We start from the raw sequence: 24757 nt of genomic DNA, 5'->3' as shown, positions 1-24757 counted from the left end.
ACATCTTCCCAATATCCACTCTCTCCAGGCCATTCAGTATTCAGTAAGTTTCAACTAGATCTCCCCATTCTCCCAGTCCTTCTAAACTCCCATTGAGTATAAACCCAGAGTCCTCAAACGTTCCTCATGTGTTAAGCTTTTCATTCCTAGGACCATTCTCATGAACCTCCTCTGAACATACTCAGGGCCAGTACATCCTTCCTGAGATATGGGGCCCCAAACTGTGACATTACTCCAAATGTGGTCTGACCAGAGCCTTCTAGAGTCTCAGACGTACATCCCTGTTTTTATATGACTTTCCTCTTGAAATAAGTACCAAGATTGCGTTTATCTTCCTAACTATTGACTCAACCTGCAAGTTTACCTTGAGAGAATCCTGGACTAAACTCCCAAGTCTCTTTGTACTTCAGACTTCTGAATTTTCTCCCCATGTCTCTATTCTTCATGCCAAAGTGCATGGCCTCACACTTTCCCACATTGTACTCCATCTGCCACTTCTTTCCCCAGTCTCCGAACCTGTCCAAATCCTTCTGCAGCCTCCCCGCTTCCTCAATGCTACCTGTCCCTCTACCTGTCTTTGTATCATCTGCAAACGTAGCCAGAATGCCCTCAGTTCCTTCATCTAGATCATTAATGTATAAAGTGAAAAATTACACACAAGACATAAAAATAAATTCCTTCTTTATCAAATTTTTAGTATTTACAAAATTACTTCTCATTTGCAATTCCATAAACTGCAAGAATTTTTCCATTAACCACTCAGAGGCAATTTATAAATTAGACTTTCCCAGACTTTTAATAACCTGAAGAGTCCTTGCCAAATATTTCTGCTGTGGAAGTTACATAAAACAGCGATGTTTCACTGAGGTCACTTAATTCCTTAACTATACCGAGCAATTTCCATTTTCTAGGACGAACTATGCTTGCTTATGACCACAGGTGGGTTTCCTTTCAACTGTCCAAAAGATTTTGAATAATTGAAACACTATATCTCTGAAGAGAAATCCAAGTTAACATTTTGAGTCTGGTGACCGTTCCTTCGAAATGAGGAACGGTCACCGGACCCCTACGTTAACTCTGATTTCTCTGCACAGATGCTGCCAGACTTGTTGAGCTTTTCCAGCAGCTTCTGTTTTTGTTTCTGATTTACAGCATGCGCAGTTTTTTTGGTTCTTATTTAGAAACACACTGTATCTGTTGTTTTTCCTTTATCCACCCAGCTTGACATTCTCAAAGAATTTAAACACATTTTCAACAGGACTGCCCTTTCACAAAGCTGTATGGATGTTTCTTATTTTATGATTTTATTAATATCTCCTCAACAAGGAAGTTAAACATTCTCCCTCAGAAAGCTGTTACGCTGACTAACACAGAGCTCCCTGTCTCCTTTTTGAATGGAGGTGTTCTGTTTGTACCGAAAAATGAGGTGTCAACCTGATGGAGGTACAACATAGTACTGCTAGCATTCCAAACACTATAAACAATAAGTGACAGGTAGAGTCAAATGATCCAACCAATCAATCAGATCTAAACTTCGCAGTCCTGCCACACTCAATGGTGAATGGGGTGGCCAGTTAAACAACTCACTGGAGGAGGTGGCTCCACAAATCTCCCCACCCTCAACGATGGAGGGGCCCAGCACATCAGGGCAAAGGTTAAGACTGAAGCTTTCCCAGCAACCTTCAGCCAGACGTGCCGAGTGGGTGATCCATCTCAGCCTCCTCCAGTGGTCCCCAGCGTCACAGACACCAGTCTCCAGCCAATTCGATTCACTCCACGTGATATCAAGAAACAGCTGGAGGCACTGGATACTGTAAAGGCTGCGGGCCCTGACAACACTCCAGCAATAGCACTGAAGACGTGTGCTCCAGAACTTGCCTCTCCCCGAGCCAAGCTGTTCCAGTCCAGTTACAACACTGGCATCTACCCGACAATGTGGAAAATTGCCCAGGTATGTCCTGTACAGAAAAAGCAGGACAATGGATGGGTTGGTCAGATGGTCAGACCAATGGAGATGGTACTTAACCCTGATAAGTGCGAGGTGATGTACTTTTGAAGAAGAAACATCTCTAACCATCCGAGCGTTTGCCCCGATAACCATTGATTCCAGTTTTGCTAGGGCTCCTTGATGGCCCAACAAGACCTGGACAATATCTTGGCTGAGACTGACTAGTGACAAGTAAAATTTGACCTGCCAGGCAATGACCATCTCTAATAAAAGTCAATCGATCATCCCTTACATTCAGGAGCATGAATCCCCCACTATCAACATCTGAGGGTTACAACTGACCAGAAACTGAACTGGACTCGCTGAATGAATACGGTGGCTACAAGAACAGGTCAGAGGCGAAGCCTCCTCCAGCGAGTAACTCACTCTTGATTCCACAAAGTCTGTTCACTGAAAGAATGGTAATGGCTGGAAGGTAGTGGATCCTGAACCAACTGATGCATTGAAGAGGATATTGGACAATTATTCAGAATAAACCTAGGAGACTGGCACTAAATAATGTTGCTCATTTAACAAACCAGTACAGACATAATTGGCAGAATGGCCTCCTTCTGTACTGTAAGACTTTTGTGATATTTCCATGTGGTTGGCATCTCCATGAGAATTCCAGGACAGGCTGTCACTTATCGTCACTCCGAAGAACTTGACTCTCATGGTGGACGATATGGAATATTTTCCAAGAATATTCGAACATCAAAGAGAGAAAGAAACAAAAAAATACAAGATGAAGTAATGGAATTAAAAAGACGTTAAGTCCCTTGGATGTTATGGCCTGAAACCCAGAGTGTTAAAGGGAGTAGCTACAGAGATGTAGGCCATGGCTGTAGCCAGCCAAAATCTGCCGATTCTGGAAAAAAATCAAACTTTTTTTATTCATTCAGGGAATGTGGGCTCCATTGTCTGGGTCAAAGTCTATTGCCCTTCCTGAACTACCCTCAAGAAAGTGATGGTGAGCTGCCTTCTTGGACCTCTCTAGTCTATTTTGTCTCGGGATGTCCACATGGTGTTAAGGAGGGAGTTTGAGAAATTGACATGTCAAACTGTCCTGGATGTCCCATGTAGATGCGATGGTCAAGAAGGCACAACGAAGCCTCTTCTTCCCCAGGGGTCCCAGAATATTCAGCATGTCCACAAGGGCCCTCACTAACTTCTACAGGTGCATATTGAGAGCACCCCACTGTCCGGGTGTACAACGGCCTGGGACGGTAACTGCTCTGCCCAGGACTGTCAGAAACTACAGAAGGTGGTGTGCACAGCCCAGACCATCACGGAATCCAACCTCCCATCCATGGACTCCATTTACACGGCTCCCTGCTGCAGAAAGGCTGCCAACATCATCCAGGACCCCTCCCACCCTGGGAATGCTCTCCTACAACCTCTTCCATCAGGCAGAAGGTACAGAAATTTGGAACACATGCATCAGCAGGTTCAGGAACAGCTTCTTCCCCGCTGTTGTTAGACTGATGAACGGACTTTAACCTCAAATAATGCTGATCTCGCTAAGGCTGATCTCACTGAGTGCATGCCCTTTGCAGTGTGACCTGTGTGTCTCTGTCTAAGTCTGTTTGATCTGTGCATCCTTGCTTACTACAATCTGTTTGTATGTCTCGTAAACAAAGCCTTTCACTGTACTTCAGTACACATGACAATAAATCAATCAATCAATGAAGAGAGATACAAAATATTTGCTCAATTAATCTGTCATTAATTGATTTCTGTTAATAATTCTCCAGCCTCATGCTCAAAATGCAGCCATAGACTCATAGAGATGTACAGCATGGAAACAGACCCTTCGGCCCAACCCTTCCATGCCAAACAGATATCCTAAATTAATCGAGTTCCATTTGCCAGCACCCGGCCCATATCCCTCCAAACCCTTCCTATTCATATACCCATCCAGATACCTCTTAAATGTTGCAATTGTACCAGCCTCCACCCATCCTCTGGCAGCTCATTCCATACACATACCACCCTCTGTGTGAAAAAGTTGCCCCTTAGGTCTCTTTTATATCTTTCCCCTCTCACCTTAACCCTCTGCTTTCTAGTTTTGGATTCCCCCACCCTGGGGAAAATAACTTGTCTATTTACCCTATCCGTGCCCCTCATGATTTTGTAAACCTCTATAAGGTCACCTCTAAGCCTCTGACGCTCCAGGGAAAACAGCTCCAGCCTGTTCAGCCTCTCCCTGTAGCTCAAATCCTCCAACACTGGCAACATCCTTGTAAATCTTTTCTGAACCCTTTCAAGTTTCGCAACATATTTCCGATAGGAAGGAGACCAGAATTGCACACAATATTCCAACAGTGGCCTAATCAATGTCCTGTACAGCCGCAACATGACCTCCCAACTCCTGTACTCAATACTCTGACCAATAAAGGAAAGCATACCAAACGCCTTCTTCACTATCCTATCTACCTGCGACTCTACTTTCAAGGAGCTATGAACCTGCACTCCAAGGTCTCTTTGTTCAGCAACACTCTCCAGGACCTTACCATTAAGTGTATAAGTCCCGCTAAGATTTGCTTTCCCAAAATGCAGCACCTTGCATTTATCTGAATTAAACTCCATCTACCACTCCTCAGCCCATTGGCCCATCTGGTCAAGATCCTGTTGTAATCTGAGGTAACCCTCTTTGCTGTCCACTACACCTCCAATTTTGGTGTCATCTGCAAACTTACTAACTGTACCTCTTATGCTCGCATCCAAATCATTTATGTAAATGACAAAAAGCAGTGGAAGCAACCCTCCACCACCACCCTCTGTCTTCTACCTTTGAGCCAGTTCTGTATCCAAATGGCTAGTTTGCCCTGTATTCTGTATGATTTAACCTTGCCAATCAATGTCCCATGGGGAATCTTGTCGAACACCTTACTGAAGTCCATATTGATCACATCTACTGCTCTGCCCTCATTGATCGTCTTTGTTACTTTTTCAAAAACCTCTATCAAGTTTGTGAGAAATGATTTCCCACGCATAAATATAGCGGACATTTGCTTTAGCTGCTCTCCTCCTTTCTGTACATGGTCTCTTTTTATATTTCTTGCTTCGCTCATCTTATAATTCAATTCTCTAAACTTTTCTTTAGTCATACATTGCTGGTGTTTAAATCCAATCTTCTGGCTTCTACTAATCTTCACAGCAAAGTGCATCTTTCAAGATTGAGTCCATCCTTAACTTTCTTACTTTGTCACAAATGGATCATATTGTCTTACCTAGGAATCTATTTTCTGAGTCCTTTACAGCGCACACAGATTTCATACCTTTGTAATTGCCTTTGTTTAATTGTAAGACACTAGTTTCAGACACATGTTTCTCACCCTCAAACGGAATGTGAAATTCTGTCATGTTACAATTACTCAAGGATCCTTTTACTTGTCATTAATTATTGAATTATCTATAACTCATGATTATCAAGATCATTTATCAACCCTGCCTCATTATACATCACCAGGTCCAAGTAATCTGGTCCCAGGTTGGTCTGGAATGTAATGTTCTGCTGGTCACTCACCACATCCATATTGGTCTTCTGGTAGAAGGCAGCTCCAAACACAGCAATAACAAATATATTGATGAGCAGCGATATAAACAGGGCAATGGAGCACTCGATCAGGTAATACATATTCGCCTCCTTCAACTCTGATGGTCTGCTCCGGTCAACTTGTCTGCTCTGGGCCAAAGGGTGAAACAATACAGGTGTTGATTAATATCAATGAATATCTCTGTCGACTCCTTGCTCTGTATTGATGGGGTTGCCTACAAATTTCAAAGTCTTGAGTTTATGCATTGAATGTTTATTGGCTCTTTGACTTGGTTGGGCATCACAAATGTGATTGCAGAATCATTCTGGTTATTGGACAGAGAGCAGGAACGGGAATGCTGCTCTCACTCTGTTATGATCTCCAAAGATCCCCATTGACTTTAAACAAGAGGTCTGAATTTCCAGTTGTTTACATGCCAAGACTTCAAATTCTAAGAGGCAAAAGTGAGGACTACAGATGCTGGAGATCAGAGTCTAGATCAGAGTGGTGCTGAAAAAGCACAGCAGGTCAGGCAGCACCCGAGGAGCAGGAAAATCAACGTTTCAGGCAAAAGCCCCTCATCAGGAATGAGGCTGCGCTTTTCCAGCACCACTCTAATCTAGATTGAAATTCTAAGACTTTTACGGTAGCAACTAAATATTAAATTTTAGCAGACAACAAGTGCATCACAGAAAGGAATGTCCTGTTTAACTATTTAACATGACCTTCAACACTACAACATAATTATTCTTCATGGCCTAATCTTTGCAAAGCTGCAGTTTTTACTGAAACCATTCCAATTACAGTTCCATGATTCGGAGACGCCGGTGTTGGACTGGGGTGGACAAAGTTAAAAATCACACAACACCAGGTTATAGTCCAACAGGTTTAATTGGAAGCACAGTGGCTTTCACCTGATGAAGGAGCGTCGCTCTGAAAGCTAGTGCTTCCAATTAAACCTGTTGGACTATAACCTGGTGTTGTGGGATTTTTAACTACAGTCCAAGCTTCCAATGGGTTGATGTGACCCCATTTCAGTGCCATCACTGTCTCAGATGTTTCCTCAGTATCTCTTGGCAGGACAAGGTCAACCAAGCTCACCATCCTGGAGCGTACTCATTCCATTGGCTTACACACATTGCTCAGCTAATGATGTCTCTTTAGGGATTATGTAATTAAGCAATTACGATTTTAAAAAAACTTAGATATGGTTTTCTCAATCGAGAGTTTTGAGAGGCCAAGATGGTCAAAGGTCTTACACTGAATTGTGATGTAAAAGGACTGAGGTTAGCTTTCTAACCAGCTGCCCCAAGGTAGCCTGTACTCTGCTTCCAGAGTTGGGGGGGGAGGGGTGTGGCAGGGTGCTAACTCCATCCCACCAGACATTTCCCCAACAACCCCCCCCCCCCCCCCCCCCCCGGCCCTGAGGAAAAATCCTACCATTTGGGGCCCTTCCTCCCAATGTGGATGGAGGAAAGTGGAACTTTTCCAGACTTGGGCTGCAGGCCTCAGCACTGACCAACTGTTCCACAAACTCTGTTTCCAGTCAGAACCAGCCGTGCTCGCTTTTGTTTTCAGGAGAAAGAGAGGTTTGCACTGAGCTCGAGCTCAGTAGGTTTCTGTCTGGGCTCCACGGTCCCACAGTAACTACTCCACCTGTCCTACTATTATAGGACAAGCCAAACAGAGGCGTGGCACTCAGCCACAGATTCAATCAATAAGCACATTGACCTGGACCCAATATACCGACCACTGCAGCGGACAGCTGAAACTGACAACCGGAAGCGGCAGATACAAATCGCTATAAATGCCGGAGGAAACACCACAGAAGCGCTTCACAGGAGGCTCCCAAGCACTGAGGATGTCACCTAGACAGGGGACGAAACGTCTGCAACACAAATTCCCAGCTCGGCGAACAGAACCACAGCAACGAGCACCCGAGCTACAAATCTTCTCCCAAATTTTGACCACCTGAGTCTGTTGTCGGGCAGTATTCACAGCACATCGGCAGCTCATTTTACCCTGAATACAATCCTAATGTCAAATATAGTAACTTAACCTGCACCCCCCTCAACTCACTGCTATCCATGTTCATGTCCAGCAGTTGCTTAAATGTCCCCAATGACTCTGCTTCCACCATCACAGTTGGCAACGCATTCCATACATTCACAACTCTCTGCGTAAAGAACCTTCCTCTGACGTCTCCTCTATACCTTCCTCCTAATATCTCCAAACTATGACCTCTTGTGCCAATCAATCCTGCCCTGGGGAAAAGTCTCTGGCTATTGACTCTATCTATTCCTCTCATTATCTTGTATACCTCAATCAGGTCTCCTCTCTTCCTCCTTCCCTCCAGAGAGAAAAGTCCGAGCTTATTCAACCTCTCTTCATAAGGCAAGCCCTCCAGTCCAGACAGCATCCTGGTAAACCTTCTTTGCACCCTCTCCAAAGCCTCTGTATCTTTCCTATAGTAGGGCGACCAGAACTGGACACAATACTCCAAGTGTGGTCTCACCAGGAACTTGTAGAGCTGCAGCAAACCTCGTGGCTCTTAAACTCTATCACCCTGTTAATGAAAGCCAAAACACCAAATGCTTTCCTAATAACTTGGGTGGCAACTTTGAGGGATCTATGTACTTGCACACCCAAATCCCTCTGTTCCTCCAAACTGCCAATAATCCTGTCTTTAATCCTATATTCAGCATTCGAGTTCGACCTTCCAAAATGCAAGACTTCACATTTATCCAGGTTAAACTCCATCTGCCATTTCTCAGCCCAGCTCTGCATCCTGCCTATGTCGCGTTGCAGCCTGCAGTAGCCCTCTATACTATCGACGACACCTCCAACCTTTGTGTCATCTGCAAATTTACCCACCCCTCAACCTCCTCATCCAAGTCATTTATAAAAACTACAAAGAGCAGAGACCCACGAATCGAGCCCTGTGGTACCCCACTCAACACTGACCTCCAGGCAGAATAATTTCCATCTACAACCACTCTCTGCCTTCTGTCAGCCAGCCAATTCTGAATCCAGATAGCCAAATCTCCCTGTATCCCATACTTCCTGACTTTATGAATGAGCCTACCATGGGAAACCTTATCAAATGCCTTGCTGAAATCCATATACACCACATCCACAGCTCGACCCTCATCAATTTTTCTAGTCACATCCTCAAAGAACTCAATAAGATTAGTGAGGCATGACCTGCCCCTCACAAAGCCATGCTGACTACCTTTAATCACACTATGCTTTGCCAAATAGTCATAAATCCTATCCCTCAGAATTCTTTGCTGACCACAGACGTGAGACTGACTGGTCTGTAATTGCCAGGGGTTTCCCTATTACCCTTCTTGAAAAGAGGAACAACATTCGCCTCCTTCCAATCCTCCGGTACGACTCCCGTGGAGAGTGAGGAAGCAAATATCCTCACCAGCAGCTTAGCAACCTCCTTTCTCACTTGCCGGAGCAGCCTGGGATAAATCTGGTCTGGTCCTGGGGACTTATCAATCTTAATGTTTGCCAAATTTCCAACACATCATCTTCATCAATCTTGATTTCCTTTTCCCCAAGTAAATATCTTCCCTCGGTAACTGCTCCTGTCACTCTCCAAGACTATGGTAAATGTGAGGCAGTTGTGGTCACTGACACTAAAGTGTTCTCCCACCGTGAGATCTGACACCTTTCCTGACTCATTGCCGAGCACCAAATCCAAAATGGCCTCTCCCCTTGTCGGCCTGTCTACATACTGAGTAAGGAAACCCTCCTGAACACACCTGACAAAACAGCTCCATCCAAACCATCTGCACTTAGGAGGTTCCAGTCGATATTGGGAAAGTTGAAATCACCCATAACAACAACCCTGCTACACCTGCATGTTTCCAGAATCTGCCCCCCATGAGATCTTCAATCTCCGTACTGCTATTAGGGGGTCTGTAGAAAACCCCCAATGAGGTGGCTGTTCCCTTGCTGTTCCTACCTCCCACCCATACTGACTCAGTCGACAAACCTTCCTCAACAACCTTCGTTTCTGTAGCTGTGACACACTCTCTGATTAGCAATACTACACCCCCTCCTCTTTTTCCACCCTCCCTGTTGTTTTTAAACATTCTAAATCCTGGAACATCAAGCAACCATCCCTGCCCCTGTGAAACCCACATCTCCATTATGGCCACAACATCGTAGTCCCAAATACTGACCCATGCTCTAATTTCGTCACTCTTATTTTGGACACTCCTTGCATTTAACCGATCCCTTTGTTTCATCGCGTGAGAAACCTTCCTGATAGATTCACTATATCCTGTCACTGCCCCATCTGCAACTGTCCCCCTCGCAGACATGTGGCTCCAATTCCCACCCTCCAAACTAGTTTAAATGGTTGATTTCAGGATTCTTGGTTTTTTCAGGTGAGTTGGAATCCTTTGGTTTATTGGCAGCACCCAGATTCTGACTAGCTTACTGGCTAGGTGGCTTTTAGCACAACAATCCTTTTCCCGACACTGCAGTGGTGACAAGGGATAGTTCTTCAGCTCTGACCTTCAGAGCACACTAACACTTGGATCCAAGCTAGGACACACAAACATCAATTCACTAGCACACTCTCCTCCATTAACATACCCACTCCTGCTAACACACCAGGGCCACTGTCAGTTCCTAACCTCTGCTGTATATTCCATGAAATTCAAAATACTAAAAATGTCTGCAGTAGATAGCTTTCTGCTGAGAGGGAAGAGGTAGTCAGCCCCCCTCATTGTCTTTTCCTGCGCTATCTTTTTTTTGAAGATTCTCTGAAAGTCTACAGGTGTGACATTCCATGGGTCCCATGGAACTTCACCAGACAGCACCCAACTTACATCCACTTACTCCTTTTTCGTCAGGAGCATTCCTTTTTTGAAATTAAAAGTTCAGCATCATCTATAGCACCTTGCCGTTCTGATCCATTGTCATGACACAGGTGTTGAGTATGTTACAGTAGCTGTGTAAAATGAGGAGGTGATGTGATCAGGTAAGAGCAGTGGGCAGATTCGCATTGCTGTCCCACTCAATCTCTGTAATACAGTTACATACCTTGACGAGAGCTGAGTGGAGGTAGATATTATGGGGCATGATGATTGCCCCAACGATCCCCACAGCCTGAAGGAGTTCAGTTCTGCCACATCCAGCACAGTACGGATAGAATAGACCCTTCACTACTTCCCCCTGATCGGGTTTAACCACCACATACTGAAAACACAGGGAGAGAAATGGTCAATACATGTTGGGGTATACCACACCGAACAGGGCTTTATCATCTGTCTGTCAACAAGGATAGACTTCAGATTATCACCAGCTCATCTCTGATTCCCCAAGCCCCCATCCCAGAAATCCCATGTAAACTAGTTCAATTATCTTCTCAAATCTTTTCCCACCATTTTTCCAAATAGTGGATCCCAGATATTGCCTGAAGAAGGTTCAGCACATCTCTTACCCCATACTTCAAACACTTTGCCCTAAAGAAAATAATCCAAGCCAATCTTGTATCTCTTCATTGCTGAATCACTCGAGCCCAGGCAACATCCTGGTGAATCCTCTCTCCAACCCTCTCTCATATAAACAGATCCTTCCTATAGTGTAGTAACTATAATTGCACACATTACCGCAGCTGACTAATGAATGTTATTTACAGCTCCATCATAATCTTCCTGCTCTTATATCCAACGCTTTGATCAATAAGTCTAATGCATTGTTAGGATGGGGATATATGCGCAGCCTTGTCCACCAGTGAATTGTTTGACTGGACGCCACCATTCAGGACTGGCTGTGGCAGGACTGCAGATTGGATCTGTTAGTTATGGGATCCCTTCGCTCTGTCCATCACTAGCTGCTAATGCTGTTGGTGTGGAGTCCTGTTTGGTGATTTCACCAGGTTGACTCCTCACCTTCAGGTATACCTGGTGCTGCTCCTGGTGTGCCCTCCTGCACTCTCCATTGAACCAGGGTCAATCCCCCTGGCTTGAAGGTAATGAATATGGTAATGGTTGAGTGGAGGATATTCTGGGCCACAGATTGAGGTTACAGATTGTGCGGTCGTGTAGAGGGAGCTGCTGCTGTTGGTGACCCACAGCGCCTCGTGGATGGAGCTGCTTGATCTGTTTGAAGTCTGTCCCGTTGAGCACGGTGATAGAGCCACACAACCCAATGGAGGGGATTCTCAATGTGAAGGTGGGACTTTGTCTCCACACGGACTGTGTGGTGGTCACTCTTACCGATACTGTCATGGACAGATACATCTGCAGCTGGCAGATTGGTGAGGATGGGGTCAAGTCTGTTTCTCCCCCTTGTTGGTTCCCTCCCCACCTGTCCCAGACCCAGTCCAGCAGCGATGTCCTTTAAGGACCTGACCAGCTCGATCAGTAATGCTGCTGCTGAGCCACTCTTGGTGGGGAACACTGACATTGCATGGTTTATTGAGCTGTTTCTGCCATTATTGTTTCCTGTGCTTCAGTCAATGCCGGGTGGTCTGTCCAGTTTCTTTCCTTTTTTGAGACTTTGTAGCAATTTATACAACTGAATGTTTCACTTGGCCATTTCTGAGGGCAGTTAAGAATCAATCCCTACCTGTAGGTTTGGAATCACATGTAGGTCAGAACAGATAAGGACAGCAGATTTCCTTCCCCGAAGGACATGAGTGAACCAAATGGGTTTTTCTGACAATGGACAGCAGTTTCATGGTCATCCTTAAACTCCTAATTCCAGATTTTTATTGAATGCAAATTGCATCATTTTCCATATCGGCACATGACCCCTGAATCCTGTAACACCCGCTGGGTCTCTGTATTACTTATCCAACAACAACACCATTAGGCCTCTGTCACCTCCCAACACATTCCATCTCCTGGAACTGCATTTAAACTCTTATTTAGTCTGTTCCAAGGTGTGGGCACTGCTGTCTCCCATGTAAAACCCATCCCTAACTCCCATTGAGAAACTGAGTCCATTTGGGGTCTGGAGCACCCATGGACAGCCTCAGGTTATGGTTTGAAATGTGTGCAAGAGCAGACTGCTTACAGGAACATCTCCTCGTGTGACGCAATCTTGTATCGATCTTTACCTCATATCCAAATGTTAGTGCCATAATCGCAATCAGGAAAGCAAAAAAAAATTCCAACTTCCGGAGACCTGCAATCAGAAAATCACCCATCAGCAAGGGGTGGTAGTGTCCATGCCTCTTAGTCAGGAGGGCCAGATTCATGTCCCATTTGCTTCAATGGTGCATAATAGCACATCTGATCAGATAGATTAATACTTCAGGAGTCCATCAGGCCCCCCACCTCCCCTGTACCACACACCCTGCCTGCATCCTATTTCTGACTGTACCTGGCTCCAACAGACACTGCCTGGGAGTGATGTCCAGTGCCAGGACAGGTACGTGAGCTGGTGAAGGTTTGGGAAATGTTAGGGCTGATTGTGGCTGATTTTGACGAGTGTCCCAGCTGCCTACCCCATCACTCAAGGCTCTGAGAGTGTTAAAACCCATCGCTCCCTGCTTTTAATCTACATCCCAACCCTACTTCCACATGCCTCTGCAACAGAGCGTTCCAAAGATTCACTATCCAGTGGGTAAAGCAATTCCTGTTCATCTCAATCCAGGGATATTTCCTCTCAGAATCTTCCCTCTCAGGTCCTTTATTAGGACTATTATCCATTTCATTGCAAACGCTATATTCCGAAGAATAGCAGCCATTTTGCTCTCAGTATCTCCCCATGGGGACCACATTCTTATCGCAGAAATTGAGCGAGTAATCCTTTTCTTGCAGCTTCCTTCCTTCCCAAAAGTAGTTATGTTCTTACTCAGGTACAGGGAGCAAAACCGTAGACTTCTAAAGGGAGCTAATAATCCTCAGGAGAGTCCACCCCACAGAAACAAAGATCAGAGAATCCCTACAGTGCAGCATTAGGCCATTCAGCCCTTTAAGTCCACACTGACTCTTTGAAGACCATCCCACCCAGATGCAGCCCACCCTACCAAACCTTATTCCACGTAACCCTGCATTTCCCACAACGGGTCCACCAAGTCTGCACAGCCCTGGGCACTATAGCATGACCAATCCACCCTGACCTACACATCCTTGAACTGTGGGAGGAAACCGGAGCACCCGGAGGAAACCCACGCAGACACTGGGAGAATGTGCAAACTCCAGACAGCAAATTGCCTGCAGGTGGAATTGAACCCACGTTGCTGATGCTGTGAGGCAGCAGTGTTAACCACGGAGTCACCGTGCAATGAAGAGGGAAACCATCAAAACCAAACTGTTGTAGAGAGCGACATTCAACTTACCATATTTGTCAAGCAACAGGAATACGAAGGTGTCCACTATGGTTATAATGACTCCTCCCCAAATAGGAATCCTGAAATAATCATGAAATAATCATTTTCAGTGAACACCAACAAATTCAAAGGTAAGGAAATGTCTGGAACAAACTGATTGGACAGACCGTATCTGTCCAGACTCAGACACTGCTTGAGTAAACCACATGGCAGGCCTGATTTGCCTGGGAGCTGGTCCATGGGGTTACAACCTGGCACAGTCCAACAGTCAGCCAAGAGACTCAGTCCCCACTCCCTCCCCCCACCCACACTCAGTAGCAGCAGTGTGTACCATCTACAAGGTGCACTGCAGAAACTCACCAAAGACCCTCAGACAGCACCTTCCAAACCCACAACCACTTCCATCGAGAAGGACAAGGGCAGCAGATACATGGGAACATCACCCCCTGCAAGTTCCCCTCCCAGCCCCTCACCATCCTGACTTGGAAATATATCGCCGTTCCTTCAGTGTCACTGGGTCAGAATCCTGGAATTCCCTCCCTAAGGGCATTGTGGGTCTACCCACAGCACATGGACTGCAGCGGGTCAGGAAGGCAGCTCACCCCCACCTTCTCAAGGGGCAACTAGGGACGGGGAATAAATGCTGGATCCAGTCAGTGATGCTTGTCTCTCAGAATTTAAAAATAATTCCCTTCAATGATTTGCATATAATACATCTTGATACGACTATCACAAAACAGAATCATAGAATGTTACAGTACAGGAGGAGGCCATTCGCCCCATTGTGTCTGTACTGGCTCCTGAAAGAGCTACCCAGCCAGTCCCATTCTCCAGCCCTATCCCATAACCCTCGAACCTCATTCCTTTCAAACACATTCCCAGCTCTTTTTTCAAACCTCCTATGGAATCTGCCTCCCTCCCTCTCCCAGGCAGCACGTTCCAAATCCTAACCAATCTCTGAGGAAAGGAGTTTCTCCCCATCTCACTCACAGCTCTCTTGCTGACAATCTTGAAGTTATGAGCCCTAGTTACTGACATACCAATCAGTGGAAACAGAATATCCCTCTTTACTCTGTCAATACTGTTCATCATTTTGAACACCTCAGTGAGGTCACCTCTTAACCTTCTCTGATCCAAAGGGAATAAACCCAATCTCTCTGATCTTTCCCTGTATCTAAAATCCTTCATTCCTGAGATCATTTTATTAGAGACAAAAACTGCAAATGCTGAAATCCAAAATAGACAGGCAGGAGGCTGGGGGAACACAGCAAGGTGGGCAGCATCAGGAGGGACAGGCAGGAGGCTGGGGGAATACAGCAAGGCAGGCAGCATCAGGAGGGACAGGCAGGAGGCTGGGGGAACACAGCAAGGCAGGCAGCATCAGGAGGGACAGGCAGGAGGCTGGGGGAACACAGCAAGGCAGGCAGCATCAGGAGGGACAGGCAGGAGGCTGGGGGAATACAGCAAGGCAGGCAGCATCAGGAGGGACAGGCAGGAGGCTGGGGGAACACAGCAAGGCAGGCAGCATCAGGAGGGACAGGCAGGAGGCTGGGGGAACACAGCAAGGCAGGCAGCATCAGGAGGAAAAGGCAGGAGGCTGGGGGAACACAGCAAGGCAGGCAGCATCAGAGGGACAGACAGGAGGCTGGGAGAACACAGCAGGCCAGGCAGCATCAGGAGGGACAGGCAGGAGGCTGGGAGGACACAGCAAGGCAGGCAGCATCAGGAGGGACAGGCAGGAGGCTGGGGGAACACAGCAAGGCAGGCAGCATCAGGAGGGATAGGCAAGAGCCCTCTCCAGCTTAATAATATCCTTCCTCTAACAGGGCAACCTATTAATAAGTGAAGGGCTTTAACATCCTTCCTTAAATAAGGTGACCAGAACTGAACACGATGCTCCAAATGTGGCCTGACCAATGATGTGTAGAGGTGCAGCATCACTTCCTTTCTTCTATACTCTGTGCCACTATTTATAAACCCAAGGATCCTATAAGCTTTCTTAGTAACTGTTCCATCTTGCCCCAGCTACCTTCAGAGACTTGTGTACATGAACCTGGAGTCCCTCTGTCCCTGCACTCCCCCAGAGTTGTACCATTGCACCTGTATTGTCTCTCCATGATCCTTCGACCTCAGTACATTCCCTCACATTTCTCTGCATTGAAATTCATCTGCCAGGTTCTTGGCTAACTTGTTAATGTCCCTCTGAAATCACTCAGCACCATCCTCACAATTCCCCATTCTCCCAGCTTAGTATCTTCTGCAAATTTAGAGATTTTGCCCTTAATACTCATTTCCAAATCTTTTAGATAATTTAGAAAAAGCAAGGATCTCAACCCTGATCCCGAGGGAACATCATTTTCAACTCGTCTCCAATCTGAGAATGGGTGTTGTTTGGTTTTGTGATTACTGGAGAAACTCTGTACATCTCACCTTTGATTGGACAGTAGATTGATGGCAATTGCTGTGCCAATGACCTCCTGCATGTCAGACCCGATGATAGCAATCTCAATCATGACCCACAGGATACGGCGAGGATGCTGAAAGACAGGAATATAGGTACGCTCTGTCACTAAGCTCCTGGGGAATAGAAGGAGCTGGATTGGGTCCCGAGGATCGAGTTGGTCACCAAGACAACAATTACAAATGGTCCTCAGTGCCTCTTGGGGGACAGGGTAGGAGGAGGGGTGGCGCAGGTCAATCCACCAGGAAAGTCTTGAACCTGTGGGTATGAACCTTTCCTCAGAGATGGGGGAATGTCACATTGTACTAGCACTAAAGGCAGGATTGCTGGGGCTAATAGTGGAGCATGTGAGGAGGGTGAGCCAGTGTGAAACCTCCCATTGGTACCGGTTTCCTGCCACTATCCTGCCCCTGGACACTTCCCAGTTTTCATGAAAAATTCTCATTGTAAAGGTGAGAGAGAGAGAGAGAGAGAGAGAGACGGCCTCCATCTCTAGCAATTCTCACACTCTCTCTCTCTCTCTCTCTGGCCCATAGATAACAGCATCAGCGACTTCGCTGCTAGACTATTGGTTCACTATATTTAAGAGCTCTGCTTCTGTTGTAAATTGGATGGTGAACCCCTCCCTTTGGCTCATAAGTGTCTAATTCAGCAAGAACCATGGCTGGGTGATTCCCACACATCACACAGCTTCTCCATTTGACCCTGACCCTGAGGTTCCAACATCCATCAGGAAAGCCTGGCCTAAGACGGAGGAGGATTATAATTGCTGACGATGCAGCTGATATTGGATGTAAGTGAGGACCAGTGAGAGGTCACATGTCCACTGGAATGCTGAGGTAGCTCAGCAATGGAGGTGGCTGGGATCCGTGACGTTGCACCAGCAGAGCGTCTCCAAGAGATTGTTAAACAGGGATTGGGGAAAGGAATGGAGGAAAGATTGAAGAGAGGGAAATGGGAGAATGGGGTTGGGAAGAGAAACATCAGGAAAGGGGAATGGGAGAGTAGGATTGGAGAAAGGGGATTGTTGGAGGCGATGTGGTAGGAATTTGAGAGAATGAACTTATATTTTCATCATTGTTTTGTTCAGCTTCAATGTTCCACCTCTCAGCCAGTTCAAACTGTTGTTGTGTAGGAAGGACGACAGCAAATTTCTGCACAGCAAGATCACACAAAGACAATGAGATGACAGGGCCTCTTCTGTTACCCAGGGATTTGTATCCTGCTGAATCTATGATCTTACCTTTGGATAGTAAATGTGACAGACTTCAGCAAGGTGCAGTCCAGTCACCACCCCGAGCCGAGCTGCAAGTCTCTGCAGGAGTAAGCCAAGGAACGTGGATAAGAGGAGGACCCAGAGCAGCTGTGAGGAATGAAGACAGTGAGGCTCAGAGATTGTTACTGAGGTTAGTAAACACCAGTCTACAAAATCATGAAGGGTATAGACAGGGTAGATAAAGACAAGCTTTTTCCCAGGGTGAGGGATTCAATAATGAGAGGTCACGCTTTCAAGGTGAGAGGTGGAAAGTTTAAGGGGGATACACGCGGCAAGTACTTCACACACAGAGGGTGGTGGGTGTTTGGAACGCGTTGCCAGCAGAGATGGTAGAGGCAGGCACGGTAGGTTCATTTAAGATGCATCTGGACAGATGCATGAGTAGGTGGGGAGCAGAGGGATACAGATGCTCAGGAACTGGGTGATAGTTTTAGACAGTGGATTTAGATCGGCTCAGGCTCGGAGGGCTGTAAATTTTCTTTGTTCTTGTTCTTTGTTCTGTCTAAACCTGAGGACATTGGACTCACCTTAAAGCTTGCTGCTGCCCCAGACTGAAGGTCGGACTCAATGTTTCCTGGGTCCAGGAACGCAATACTCATCAGAAAGCCAGGCCCAGTGAACATCCACAATTTCCTGAAACTGAACGCTGTCTGAACACAACAGAGAAAGTTGCGTGGATACTCTGGCAACACAGGTTAGTCCTACTATCTCACTGCACTTCAAATAAAGGTCTGGAGGTACATATCTATCTGATGTAACAGAAAGAGATCAATCAGCCCAGAGCACATAATAGATGTAATCACACAGTCACACAGCCTTCTGGATTTGTTGATGGATGTACAATTTGGACGATTGCACAAACAGAATGAGAATAATTCAGCAGCATCCTAAATAATTCTCAATCTTTCACAAACCTTAAAGCCTCAACAAAGAAACCACTGAATTCTGAGGTAAAACAATAGTTCAATTGGCATAACACAATGGCTGCATGATAACAAAGATGTTTTATTAAATAACTGAGACACAGACCAGCTTTGATGTGAGCAGTGGGGTCAAGAGTGTGGTGCTGGAAAAGCACAGCAGGTCAGGCAGCATCTGAGAAACAGGAGAGTTGACGTTTCAGGCAAAAGCCCTTCATCAGGAATGAGGCTGGGAGCCTAGAGGGTGGAGATGTGAACAGACGGACCTTCGCCTGGAGACAGAATGCTGATTGGTTTGTCCAATCAGGACCAGTTGTGGAAGCCAGGAGTCATCAGCATGGCAACAACTCTCTGATTGGCTCTGGGGCAGCTGGACAGAGAGTGTGTGAACAATACAGAGAGAGATACCTCCAGACTGTACCAGAGAAAGACTCTATCTCTCTCTCTTTCAGCCTCTCTCTCTCCCTCACTCTCCCTGTCTCTCTCTCTCTCTCTCTCTGTCACTGTGCAGTGAATTATCAAAACCTAAAGGATAGCTTGCTATTCTCTCTCACCTGTTGCTTTAACCCAGTTGCCTCTAACCAGTGACTGAAAGACCGTGCAATTAAAGTGGCAAATGCTATGCATCTTCAGGACCTGAATATGAAGATCAGATCAAAAGGGACACCTCATTGAACCCCGTGGACCCCGTGGTGCTATTGAACTGTGATTCCCCTGTAATGATTCCTCTACCAATATTTGTTTGTTGTTTGTCTGTGTCTGCCTGTATGTGCATGTACAAAGCACATAGGAACAGGAGTAAGCCATTCTGTCCATCAAACCCATCCCACTATTTAATACAATCATGGAGGATCAATGCCTTTTATCCATTCCATCATAATAATCGTGTACACCACTGGCTATCTGAAATCAATCAATCTCTACTTTAAACATCCTCAAAGAGTGAGCTTCAACAGCCCTCTCTGGCATACAGTTCCAAAGTTTCACAATCCTCTGAGTAAAAACACTTCTCCTCATCTCAGACCTAAATGGTATCCCCCTTATTTTTAAGTTGTGTTCCCTGGTTTCTCAACCAGGGAAACATCTTCCCTGTATCTCCCCAACTTACCTGTTCAGTATTTTGGAAGTTTCAATGAGATTGTCTCTCATTCTTTAAAACTCTGGAGAATCCAGGCTCAGTTTGTCTGATCTCTCTCCATTGGACAGTCCCACCATCCCGGGAACAAGTCTGGGAAACATCCATTACATTCCCTCTCTATGGCAATGACATCTTTCCTGAGATGAAGAGACCAAACCTACACACAGGGACACCGGGGGTGGTCTCACCAAGCTCCTGTACAATTGAAACAAGCTTCACTGCTCCTGTACACAAATCCTCTCGCGATAAAGGCTAACATTCCATTATTCGGAGATGCCGGTGTTGGACTAGGGTGGACAAAGTTAAAAATCACACAACACCAGGTAATAGTCCAACAGGTTTAATTGGAAGCACTAGTTTTTGGAGCGCTGCTCCTTCATCAGGTGGTTGTGGAGAATAAGATCATAAGACACAGAATTTATAGCAAAAGTTTACAGTGTGATGTAACTGAAACACCAACCCAAAGAAACCCAAACATATAAATAGAAAGCATGAATTTTCAGCATTGCTTCGCCTGAGGCCCACTGAAGATGTTATCTAGTAAGGTAACAAAACATCTGGAAATGAACCTTCCATCTCAGTGAGCAAACCTACATCCAGAACCTCAACCTGAGCTACACATATTCTCAAAACTGAAATGATATATTGAAAAAGACCTGGATTATTTGTTCAGTCTCTCACCTTTTAGAATAGCCCTGTTGGTTTCAGTTCTTTCATATGTAAATTGCAGAACTTTTTTAAAGTTACATTTTCAAGTGAACTTTAGCAATTGGTGCCATGTCAGCCCAGATAATGCATTGAAGGTGTGAGGTGTCCTGTGTGAGGCTGTCTGTGCCCCAACGTACAGACTGATTCTAATCTAAAAAAGGGATTTACAAAATCTTACATGGATTCATGCAGTTTTTGAGCAAAATAAAATGTAATTCTACAAGTACAAATTCACCCCACAAGCTTATATATGTGTGTGTGCGTAGTGCACATACAGACAGACGCACACTCACAGACAGATACACTCTCCTACAGACACACACACTGCTACAGATCCATAAACTCATGCAGACCCTCTCTCATACACAAGCTCACTCTCATACTCTCACACATACACTCCCACATTCACAGGCACACACACACCCTCTCACAGACTTATACCCCTTTACACTCACACTCACCCACATACACATACTCTCTCACAGACACTCATAACCTCCCTTCACACACACAAACACGTACACACACACATATAAGTTTGTGGGCTAAATTTGCATTTGCAGAATTACATTTTATTTTGCTCATAAACTGCATGAATCCATGTCAGACTCTGTAAATCTATATTTTCGATCAGAATCAATCTGACCATTGAGGCACAGACAGCCCCACACAGGGCACCTCACACCTTTCAGTGCATTATCTGGGCTGACATGGCACCTATTGTTAAACTTCACTTGAGAACGTAACTTTGAAAAATTTCTGCGATTTACTTATGAAAGAACTGAAATGAACATGTTCATTGTAAAAGTGTTGAATTTTATTAGTTAACCACTAATACAGTGACTATCAGATTGAACCACCTCACTTTCAAAGATAATGTAACATTCCATCATATTATGGTCACTCATCCCTTAAGATTCTGTTACAACGTAATACCCGACGTGTAACATCATGTCGTCTGGTTGGTTCCTGAACAGACTGCTGTGGAAAAGCATCCCTAACACACTCCCGAAACTCATCTTCAACAGTGTTAGTGATCAGTCGGTTATGTTCAATCTATATGCAGATTAAAATCACGGTAACTGCATTTCTTAAGTCAGTGGAAAATACTATTCTGTCAAAGTATCGTTGGCCTATGGAATTCAATTACTGCGTGAGTAGTGGAGGGTAAGTTATTGAATGTACTTGGTTTGATTTATTGTTGTCACATGTATCTAAGTACAGTGAAAGGTTTTGTTTTGTGTGCAGAACAGGCAGATCATACCATACAAAGATCACAGGGCGATTGAATAGAGTGAGGAATACAACGTTACAGCTGCAGAGAAGGTGGACAGAGAGCAAGATCAATATTCGATTTGAAATTTGAGAGATCCATTCATCAGCCTAATGACAGCCTGGAAGAAGCTATTCTTGAACGGGTTGGTACCTGTGTTTAAACTGTTGTCTCTTCTGCCTGACACAAGAAGGTGGGAAAGATTATAACCGGGGTGGGAGGGGTCTTTGATGATGTTGGCTGCCTATCTGAGACATTTAGAAGTGCCGATGGAGTCAATGGTTGGAAGGTTGGCTTCTGTGATGGTCTAGGCTGTGTTCAAACTCTGTCATTTCTTACAGTCCTGGGCAGAGCGATAGGGTCAGGGTGTTTCGAGGCAACAGTAAACAGTTCTTTTATCGATGTATGAGTGAAAGGATGTTAGTTGGGTCTGTTCCAATGTAGTTCATCAGGCAGAAGATACAAAAGCTGAAACACACATAGCAATAGTTTCAAGAACAGCTTTTTCCCTGCTGTTATTAGATTACTGACCGGACCTCTCAAATGTTAAATCAAATGTGGATCTTGTTTTTTGTCCACCTTCTGTGGAGCTATATAGAGCCATACAGTCATAGAGCCATAGAGCCATACAGCCATAGAGTCATACAGCCATACAGTCATAGAGCCATAGAGCCATACAGCCATACAGTCATAGAGTCATAGGCCATAGAGCCATACAGCCATACAGTCATAGAGCCATAGAGCCATAGAGCCATAGAGTCATAGAGTCATAGAGTCACACAGCCATACAGTCATAGAGCCATAGAGCCATAGAGTCATAGAGCCATAGAGTCATAGAGCCATAGAGTCATAGAGCCATACAGTCATAGAGCCATAGAGTCATAGAGCCATAGAACTGTAGAGCCATAGAGTCATAGAGCCATACAGTCATAAAGTCATAGTGTCATAGAGCCATAGAGTCAGAGCCATAGAGTCATAGAGTCATACAGCCATAGAGTCATAGAGTCATACAGCCAGACAGTCATAGAGTCATAGAGTCATAGTGTCATAGAGCCATAGAGTCATAGAGTCATACAGCCAGACAGTCATAGAGTCATAGAGTCATAGTGTCATAGAGCCATAGAGTCATAGAGCCAGACAGTCATAGAGTCATAGAGTCATAGTGTCATAGAGCCATAGAGTCATAGAGTCATAGAGCCGTACAGTCATAGAGTAATAGAGCCATAGAGTCATAGAGTCATACAGTCATAGAGTCATAGAGTCATAGAGTCATAGAGTCATAGAGTCATATAGTCATAGAAAGGTACAGCACATAAACAGGCCCTTCGGCCCAACCTGTCCATGCTGAACAGATATCCCAACCCAATCTAGTCCCACCTGCCAGCACCCGGCCCATATCCCTCCAAACCCTTCCTAATCATATACCCATCCAAATGCCTTTTAAATGTTGCAATTGTACCAGCCTCCACCACTTCCTCTGGCAGCTCATTCCACCTCTGTGTGAAAAAGTTGCCCCTTAGATCTCTTTTATATCTTTCCCCTCTCACCCTAAACCTATGCCCTCTAGTTCTGGACTCCCCAACCCCAGGGAAAAGACTTTGTCTATTTACCCTATCCATGCCCCTCATAATTTTGTAAACCTCTATAAGTTCAACCCTCAGCCTCCGACACTTCAGGGAAAACAGCTCCAGCCTGTTCAGCCTCTCCCTATAGCTCAAATCCTCCAACCCTGGCAACATCCTTGTAAATCTTTTCTGAACCCTTTCAAGTTTCACAACATCTTTCCGATAGGAAGGAGACTAGAATTGCGCACGTTATTCCAAAAGTAGCCTAACCAAAGTCCTGTACAACCGTAACATGACCTCCCAACTCCTGTACTCAATACTCTGACCAATAAAGGAAAGCATACCAAACGCCTTCTTCACTATCCTATCTACCTGTGACTCCACTTTCAAGGAGCTATGAACCTGCACTCCAAGGTCTATTTGTTCAGCAACACTCCCTAGGACTTTACCATTAAGTGTATAAATCCTGCTAAGATTTGCTTTCCCAAAATGCAGCACCTCGCATTTATCTGAATTAAACTCCATCTGCCATTTCTCAGCCCATTGGCCCATCTGGTCCAGATCCTGTTGTAACTTGAGATAACTCTCTTTGCTGTCCACTACACCTCCAATTTTGCAAACTTACTAACTGTACCTCTTATGCTCACATCCAAATCATTTATGTAAATGACAAAAAGTAGAGGACCCAGCACCGATCCTTGTGGCACTCCACTGGTCACAGGCCTCCAGTCTGAAAAACAACCCTCCACCACCACCCTCTGTCCTCTACCTTTGAGCCAGTTCTGTATCCAAATGGCTAGTTCTCCCTATATTCCATGAGATCTAACCCCTTGCTAATCAGTCTCCCATGGGGAACCTTGTCAAACGCCTTACTGAAGTCCATATAGCTCACATCTACTGCTCTGCCCTCATCAATCCACTTTGTTACTTTCTCAAAAAATTCAACCAAGTTTGTGAGACATGATTTCCCACACACAAAACCATGTTGACTACCCCGAATCAGTCCTTGCCTTTCCAAATACATGTACATCCTGTCCCTCAGGATTCCCTCCAACAACTTGCCCACCACCAACGTCAGGCTCACCGGTCTACAGTTCCCTGGCTTGTCCTTACCCGCCCTTCTTAAACAGTGGCACTATGTTTGCCAACCTCCAATCTTCCGGCACCTCACCTGTGACTGTCGATGATACAAATATCTCAGTAAGAGGCCCAGCAATCACTTCTCTAGCTTCCCACAGTGTTTTAGGGTACACCTGATCAGGTCCTGGGGATTTATCCACCTTTTTGTGTTTCAAGACACCAGCACTTCCTCCTCTGTAATCTGAACATTTTGCAAGATGTCACCATCTATTTCCCTACAGTCTATATCTTCCATATCCTTTTCCACAGTAAATACTGATGCAAAATGCTCGTTTAGTATCTCCCCCATTTCCTGCGGCTCCACACAAAGGCCGCCTTGCTGATCTTTGAGGGACCCTATTCTCTCCCTAGTTACCCTTTTGTCCTTAATGTATTTGTAAAAACCCTTTGGATTCTCCTTAACCCTATTTGCCAAAGCTATCTCATGTCCCCTTTTTGCCCTCCT

General features: G+C 45.3%; 1 protein-coding gene across 5 annotated transcripts in view; it reads right to left on the bottom strand.

Annotated features, from left to right (window-relative positions):
* The window catches only part of LOC122551892 (natural resistance-associated macrophage protein 2-like), a 76858-nt gene that overhangs the window by 35776 nt on the left and 16325 nt on the right, over positions 1-24757 (bottom strand). For all 5 annotated transcript variants that reach the window (XM_087989427.1, XM_087989430.1, XM_087989431.1 and 2 more), the window contains 7 exons: positions 18096-18218; positions 17536-17655; positions 16262-16368; positions 13841-13911; positions 12614-12681; positions 10591-10746; positions 5517-5675 (listed from right to left, as the gene is read on the bottom strand). In XM_087989427.1, coding sequence (XP_087845553.1) covers positions 5517-5675; positions 10591-10746; positions 12614-12681; positions 13841-13911; positions 16262-16368; positions 17536-17655; positions 18096-18218 — 804 coding nt within the window. The remainder of the gene's footprint in view (positions 1-5516; positions 5676-10590; positions 10747-12613; positions 12682-13840; positions 13912-16261; positions 16369-17535; positions 17656-18095; positions 18219-24757) is intronic.

This window comes from Chiloscyllium plagiosum, unplaced genomic scaffold (assembly GCF_037043375.1).
Source record: "Chiloscyllium plagiosum isolate Xiang-an unplaced genomic scaffold, Cpla_swu_hap1 HiC_scaffold_7, whole genome shotgun sequence".
Classification (NCBI taxonomy): domain Eukaryota; kingdom Metazoa; phylum Chordata; class Chondrichthyes; order Orectolobiformes; family Hemiscylliidae; genus Chiloscyllium; species Chiloscyllium plagiosum.
The sequence above is the reverse complement of the archived record's forward strand: the minus strand, read 5'-3'. Positions and strand labels throughout refer to the sequence as shown.